The sequence below is a fragment of the Adiantum capillus-veneris genome, chromosome 2, assembly GCF_014529385.1.
Source record: "Adiantum capillus-veneris isolate H3 chromosome 2, ASM1452938v2, whole genome shotgun sequence".
In the NCBI taxonomy this organism is placed as follows: Eukaryota; Viridiplantae; Streptophyta; class Polypodiopsida; order Polypodiales; family Pteridaceae; genus Adiantum; species Adiantum capillus-veneris.
In genome coordinates, this window is record NC_140932.1 from 117,757,781 (window position 1) to 117,765,525 (window position 7,745).

The 7,745-nt window shown below is 41.6% G+C and overlaps 1 protein-coding gene across 2 annotated transcripts; it reads right to left on the reverse strand.

Moving 5' to 3' along the window:
* Positions 1–5,173: 5,173 nt before the first annotated feature.
* LOC147463457 (uncharacterized) lies at positions 5,174–7,505 on the reverse strand. 2 transcript variants are annotated; one of them, XM_086528920.1, is made up of 5 exons: positions 7,288–7,502; positions 7,022–7,138; positions 6,226–6,927; positions 5,772–6,071; positions 5,174–5,599 (listed from the first exon to the last, which is right to left on the reverse strand). In XM_086528920.1, exons 2-5 carry the CDS (start codon positions 7,127–7,129, stop codon positions 5,522–5,524), a joined length of 1,188 nt encoding a protein of 395 aa, XP_086385046.1. In that variant the 5' UTR covers positions 7,130–7,138; positions 7,288–7,502; the 3' UTR covers positions 5,174–5,521. The 2 variants fall into 2 exon arrangements, with proteins under 2 accessions (XP_086385046.1, XP_086385037.1); XM_086528911.1 differs by lacking the exon at positions 5,174–5,599 and having other exon boundaries at positions 5,610–6,071; positions 7,288–7,505.
* Between the last annotated feature and the right edge of the window lie 240 nt (positions 7,506–7,745).

The following is a 7,745-nucleotide window of genomic DNA, read 5'->3' on the forward strand; positions in this document are numbered from 1 at the left end:
AGACAACCGCACCAACTGAAAAGCATAGCCATAACTTAAAAGCATAACCATAACGAACCATAACCATAACTTAAAAGCATAACCATAACCGGCTATAACCACTTTGATCAAAACCATAATTCAGATAACCATAATCATAAACAAAATTAACAATAACCATAAGCATAACCAGAAAGAGAAACAATAATTGTCTATACAATGACAATGACAATAATCATAACCATAAGGGAAACAATAACTGTCTGAACACTAACTGTTTGTACAAAAAAGAGACACAGAAGCGTGTCTGTGTCTCACAAAGCATATAGATGAAATCTGGTCCACTAATGACTAGGCGTCGCAACCTGCACATAGGACAACTCACAAAATTAGTATTGATATTACTTCACATATACTGACTTAATTAAATCAACTCACACATATTAACGTCTCAGCTCAAGCGATCAGCGAGACTGTAAGGCCTCCCAGTCTACAGGCTCTCCTGAAGCTTCAAGATCATTAAGTACTTCATAGATACCACTGCGATATCCATCTGACTCCTCCTCGCGTGATGGAGCTCGATGCATTGCAAGATTCTACGTTTATACAAAAATCAAAGTAATAAGAATACATGATTCATCGCGTTTTAAAAAACGCCATAGTTAAGATTGGATTATAAACTCACAAACTCATAGCGAAAGGTGTCGAAGCCTCCGCTGCCAAGATCTGTCGTACCTACGCAGCCTCACGCTGCTGTCTGAACCGCATGGCCGTTGTCCGCTCATCCTCCCTGATCTGCAGCCACGTCTCGTGTGGGATGCCCGAAGGCTTCGGCGAGCCGGTCCTGAAAGCCTTTCGAGATGCATCTCGTCGATGTTTGATGGTGTCCCGTGCAACACCCTTGATCCACCGCGCTGAAACAACGGTAGAACCCGGAGCAGGCTGGTACTCTCTCAGGATGGTCTCCACTATGTAAGTGACTTTTTTCTTTTCTTGTTGATCCCAAGACGTCAGAATGCTGGTCGAAAACTGTAGCTCCACGATCTGGCGAATCCGTTGTCGCATCGCAGTCCCGACTCAAGAGGTGTGTCGAGAGGTGTGTCTGGGTAAGACGGGGGTCGTGAGCGAGGAGGGGTCGAAGCATCTGTGGACCCTCCTCCACAGCAACCACCACCTCCACCTGACGATCGCCGAGATCGGCGAGTGCGCCTGTGCTGCGGAGATGAGGACGTACCCGCCTTTGCCCCACCCCTAGGTGTCGAAGCGGCCGTGATGGGAGAAGAAGGCGTCGTACCCATAGGCGTCCTGAACCCCGTAGGCATCCCCCCCCTAGGCGTCGGACCCTCGGGTGTGAAGCCCGGAGGCGTAGTACCCGTGCCTCTGGCTACCCAGTACTCAGAAGCCAGTAGGCATCCCCCCCCTAGGCGTCGGACCCTCGGGTGTGAAGCCCGGAGGTGTAGTACCCGTGCCTCTGGCTACCCAGTACTCAGAAGCCTCTGCCATCTGAGCAGGCGTCATCCGTGTAACGAAGCCCATGAATGCATCTGCACTCATGGAAGCGGGATCTGGAATCTCGTCTGCCATACTAATTAAAGTCTTGCACAAAAAAAGTAAGTGGGTAATAAGATCAAAGAAAAAAATGCCATGCAAGTCTCATAAAATATCATATTAATAATCGTATGAGAATGATGTAATACTGGTAGAGCACCAAGAGGGTATCATACTAGCCAAAATGGTGATATGTCATTTTTTGTGCATTTTCCCTCAAAACTAATGATTTTTTACCATTCTAATGCCATATTTCCCCCCAAAAATGACCCTTTTTTTGAGTAAAAAAGTACTTGCGAGCTGAAAAACATATTTTTGTGGAAAACTTCCCTTGAGATCAAGTTTCATGTTCAACATGATTTTTCCACTTCTCATGACGTCTCAACACATTTATTAAAACCACTCCTGCTAGTTACTATTTTTGCAAAATTTTGCTAGCATTGAAGTTTGTAGGCAAGACTAGTGTGCGACCATGAAACACTTGGTATATGCACATTTATAAACCAAATTAGGCATGTTTTAGAGTGATAAAACATGCAACAATGCCACATCTAGGGCCACGATTCCCCATATAAGTGTGCACATGACAACAACCACAATAGCTGCTTTTGCACATATCACAATATGTCTATTGTTGCTTTTAATCCCATGCATCAAAAAGTACAAAAAGTGAGGTGAATATTTTTATCTCACGTTGTTTATATTAACACAAGCTCCCAATTTAGATATTTTGTGTCTTTGATTGTGTTTGAAACCATTGCACTAGTGCTTGTTAACTATATTTTGCAGAGTGGGGGAAGTTTTTGTTGGTCTTGCTCCACCCTTGCAATCTTTGACAAATGCACTATGGCAACCATTTTGAGAGTGTACCACAAGAAAATAACAACAAACTATAAAAAAATGATTTTGCAATAAGAAGGATGGGTTTTCCCTTCGAGCGTCATGAAGGGATATAATAAATGATAGCGCTTATTAAGAGAAATTAATTTTTTTCCAAAACCTTGAAAGGAAAATTTTATGTTCTAGATAGTTACCAACCTAGTATCAACTCATATTTATGGCATGGTGGGATTGAGAGCGGATAATAGCCCTCATCAAACCCTTGCTCAATGTATTCAAAACACAAGAAGATAGAGACTATGGAAGGCACCCAAAGAGAAGGAGATGCATCAAAAGGAAACCAAGGAGGTGGTAGTTTGTTGTGTAGAGGACATAGACACATTTGTGGATGAGATGGAGACTATGTTCACCATTTCATACCCCCGTCCCAAATCTTGTAAAACATTGTAGTTTCTCTTGCCCCCTTGCCATCTCTTTCCTAATATCACTTTTTTTTCCATATAAAGTATGATAAATTTTGTTGTAGCTTTGGTTTTCCTTTAATATGAGCAATAAGGTAGACACATGGGCCTTGTGGTATCATTGCAGATTTCCAATATCACATGAGAAAAACTACTAGCATTGATGATATGAAATTGTAATATTTAGCCCATTCACACATACCTAGGACCTTTTCCTTCTCCATGTCAATAGCATAGTGTTGATCCATGAGTTGAATGGCCTAATTTGCATGAGTATGACCTCCTATTACCTTTTCACTCGGGAGAGGATCCCCGCTACACAATCTGATCATGTGCACATAGCTAAGAGATTTTGATCCAAGAGAATCCATCCCATGCATGCATAAAGCATCAACCTTGTAGAAGTTTCAAAGGCATACATGTCAGGTGAGGCATTGCAACACATAGAAAATTCTTTTAAAGCCCAACAACAACAAGCACATCTAAATATAGAATGGTATTAGTTGATAGAAGACCTCAGTCTACTTCCTCTAAAATTAGCAAAGAGCTTCCTTGCCCATATTGTAGGTGAGCCATGGTCCCTTGGATAGAACCAACATGCTCCAGTAGTACAATGTCAAGCTGATAAAATTATCAGCATATGAAACAAAAAGATCTACCTCTACTGATAAAAATAATTAGTATACAAAGCCACTGGCCATTTTTTTCACTTTTTATCACCATGCCATTTTGGGTTGTGTTTCAAAATACGACTTTGAAAGTGTTTGTGTTTGCCCGGAGGAGTAGCAACACTATCCAAGGATCTGATGTAGTTGATCTAATGGAAGAGTAATTGATATGATGCAAGTAGAGGCTAGGAGATGATGCTCATCAGCTTTTGTTCTATGGAGTTTAGATGTCATGCAATCTTTCTTCCTTGAGCCTACTAGATTAGAGTTGTCAGCAAAAGCTGGGGAGCTTGTTGCTAGGTCAACATTGCGATATTCCACTTGTGAGGCCATCATTTTGACATTTAGTGTGAGTGAATGATCACTCACTCGACACCTAAGGTGTAGGGGTTTTATAGTCTTTTATATTTTGTAGCACATGGAAACTTTTGAACATGCTATATGTTCTCACCAAGCTATATCCACTTGCATTTCAAATTGCAAGGTAAAAGGACATGGTGAGAACATTCTGAAAAACCTCTCTGCTCATGGCATTTAAAAAAGGAGGGTAGCATAGAGCACAGTCTTTGCTATTGCAAGCTCTCCATAGCATTCTAAGAAGGTCTAAACTCAAAGGTTGGTTTGGGATATTGGAGGAGGTCTTGCAAGATATAAACGTGATAAAAGTTTCTAACTAATGGCTCTATGATCCAATTGATGCCTAGTGATCTAGTGCCCTTCTCAGAACACCTCTACTTTTGTTTCCAGCCTATTTACGTTCAAAAGAAATAAGAAACGTTGCGTTTCTTATTTCTTTTGGAGCTTCTAAAGAAGAAATTATTCTTGTGAGTGGAATTATAAACCTACAGTCTTTTGAATACTGACTATCAAGTTATCGAATGGCTTATCATCACCCAAGACAACTTTAAGTGTAGCTATTGTCCAAGACTCTCCTGTTATGCTAGTACATGCCATTGCATCTACTTTTTAATTGTGGGGCTTTGAGTTTCTTTGCTTTGATTCCAAGTCCTTCATTAAGCTACATCCTTAGCGCTTTGAACATTGGTAATATGATGGATGTATTAATCGCCGCAACAATACAAAAACTATTGTAGGATCATTCTTGTTCTTTTTCCCAAACTGTCTTCAAGGGAGCCATATTGTGCCTCTAATAGGACCTTATAACCAGACAAGGTTCACAACCTTGTAACATAATGCCAAGTGCGGAACAAAAAGGCTAGTAAACAGCTTTCTATCTTAACATCAGTTTTCGATGGAATGATCATACCATCGTGAGACAGCTAGTATAAGTATCTTGAGGTACCTACATCCTTACAACGTAAAAAAACAAGATGTTTCTTAGCTAAATGTTAGAATCAACATAAGTTAGGCTAATGATCTCATTGTTATGCGTTTAGGTGCTAGTCATTAGGAGTTAGGTGTTACCTCAAAGGACAAGATTTGAGCTTTCAACATTTACAAAGTGATTGTTGGAGAACAAGAATCCCTTCATAAACCCTTTGTTGTTTTTTCACAACCATCCATCATGGCCATTTCTGCAAGCTAATGCATTACCATTATCCAATGGAATCAATCCCTATTGGCTGACTGAAATTTGGAGAAACATGGAGAAATACAAAATTGTTCATCAGACGATTGAATCCTAGAACTCCGTTTGAATCCTTGAGAGCCAATTACTTCCCTAATCACAAAATATGTATTTAAAGAATCTATAACGAGGATGGTAGATTACAAGATTCAAACATTGTAAATCGGGCACACATTGTAAAGCGCACTTGACGAAGGTTATAAAATAGCAAAATAAACATGCCTGGAGCTAGCCAAAACCCCATTGGTATATCGTTAGTGTAATCCTATACCAAAAGGGTAGCTTGTGTTGCAACAAAACCATAAGACTTTGGCCAATGTTAAGGCAGAGAACAATATTATGCAAGCCAGCTTGCCTTCCAAAAACATTGAGCTTAATTTTAAAGACGACTGCCTTCAAGTTAAATATTTGGCCCTCTTCCCTAGCCTCCTTTCCTCTTAATATTGGAATTGGCTGAAAAAAGTTTGCAATGCCTCCACAATGTCATTGGCGGTAAGATCACTATCTTGCTCAATCTACATGCCACATCAAGGGAATCATTCGAATAGGAAATGGGCTTGCAACATCAACATCAGAGCCACAAGCCTAGTTGCAAGCTCAAACAAACACACACAAGCTCAAACACAGAATCAAAGATGAGACAATCATAAAAGGCCACGTAACCACATGTATAAAATTTGATAATACCTGAGCAATGACAGTAAGATCCAATGCTGTATCAGAGAAGGATAAAACATTGGCATTGATTATCAACAGGGGCATCTTGTCAAGTAGCTCCAAGCATCTGACCAGAATGTTTTTGATCTTATTGCAATGAACATGAATAAGCACATTGTTTCCAAATGCCCGAGCTTCAATATCAGCAGGCTGAATGCTCTCATCTGTATTATTCTTCGAGCAGGAGTGCTGGGTCTCAACCTGTTTCAGATGCTCCTCCAGCTGCTTTACATACTTGATTGCATCTCCAAGTATCGACGCTTTGTCCACCTAATGAGCACACGCGAGTCGATTAATGAGCAGCAACATAACCCCCAAAATCCTTTCCATATAGAGCCAAAAAACTATATTTAAACATGGTTTTTGTTATCTACAGAATGTGCCTCATATTAAAAGAATGAGCTGATCCAAGAACAAACTGTACCTTCTTTAACCCAGGCAAAATTGCCGACAATGCAACAAATCTCTGGTTGAGTTTTTCTCGTCTTCTGCGTTCCGCCAGAACATGGGAGTCACTCTTTCTGAGAATGGAAGCATTGGGCACAGTGTTTGTTGAGTCTGCCACTCCGATAAAATTAAGAGTTTGCATTTGTTGTGCTGGTTCAATTCTAGGGTGAAGGAAACCATCCTCCTTAATACAACCCAAAAGCTGCTGCTCAACCCTGCACACTTTCTTGTGCCAATCTCGAAAGGTCAGTTGATCTCTGTTGCCAGCAAACGAAGTTGAATCTTCCATGCTGGCAAATAGCTTCCCCACAATTTGCATTTTCTCATTTGGTAATACTTCAACAGCACTGCTAGCTTTCTTTCTGCGAGCACGGCCGCAGAGAGTCGTTTCTTCTATTTTCAAAGGTTGGGGATGTGCAAATGAAATGTTCCCCAGACTTACAATTTTCGGACTAAATGTTGGAGTACCAGACGATCCTTGTAATGGCTGATCTGCAGGTTCAAGTACATATGAAACCATCAGCTCTTTGACAGCAGATAGTTCCAATCGTGGACTCAAACAAACACTAGCAGAAGTGCTTGAAGCTTCTTGGAGCGCAATACTGATGGGATTCGATGATGCAACCAGCCGTGAAAGATCGTCTCCAATAGCTGGTGTATGGTATACTTGATGCAAATCCTGTTCGGGAAGCATAGTGTAAAACACCATATGATTGAAGCTTCATTTCAAGTTCCTCACATTATGTACGCATTAGTGTGCAACGTCAACCTACCAGTTCCAACTCAGAGAGCAGCCAATTGATCATGGTGCCGCTTGTGTCAAGGTCGCCAGCACCACCACTGCCGCTGGGGAAGGATGCCAGCTGCTGGTGCACCTCCATTCCATAAATCTGCCAAAACAGAAGCAACTTAAGGGTTACTTGCTTGCATGCAGAATATAAACGATATGAAAGACGTGTGTGTGTGTGTGTGTGTGTGTGTGTGTGTGTGTGTGTGAGTGAGAGAGAGAGAGAGAGAGAGAGAGAGAGAGAGAGAGAACCTGAATTTGGAAGCCCAATATCAAAGCTCTAATGGGAGAAGCGCCAATATGGTTAAAGTCCCTCGCAGCAGCAATCAGCGGGCCCCGATCGGATGCACGTTTACTATGAATTGCCGTGTGCGCGCGTAACGTAGCTGTCTCTGCGTGTTTTCACGTGAACGCATTGTGCTCCTTAAGCAATGCCAAAGCCAGTAATTTGTTTCTTTAAAAACTCCGTAGCAACCTTAGAGCTAGTGTTAACAACAGTTTTGGCTACCCGTTATCTTGTCCACCTGCCTTTTTCTACGATGCATGATGCCTTCCACATCCGCATACCCAAGCTTGGGCAAGCAGTATGTCTGCACGATTTTAAAAAAATCGTAAGTTATAAGCATCTCTGAAGATGCGAGCACTCTCAGGAGGGTAAAGGGGCCGTGCTGCGTCGGGCAAGGGGCGTAGGCAGGAGGCGCAAGGTAAGG

What these genes read in the sequence shown, in the direction of transcription:
- LOC147463457 (XM_086528911.1), bottom strand. Translation starts at nt 7,129, where the DNA reads ATGGAGGTGCACCAGCAGCTGGCATCCTTCCCCAGCGGCAGTGGTGGT. An exon ending in TGCTCTCTGAGTTGGAACTG is followed by an intron (nt 6,928 to 7,021) that starts GTAGGTTGACGT and finishes CTTCCCGAACAG; the next exon opens with GATTTGCATCAAGTATACCA. An exon ending in TTTTGCCTGGGTTAAAGAAG is followed by an intron (nt 6,072 to 6,225) that starts GTACAGTTTGTT and finishes TGTGCTCATTAG; the next exon opens with GTGGACAAAGCGTCGATACT.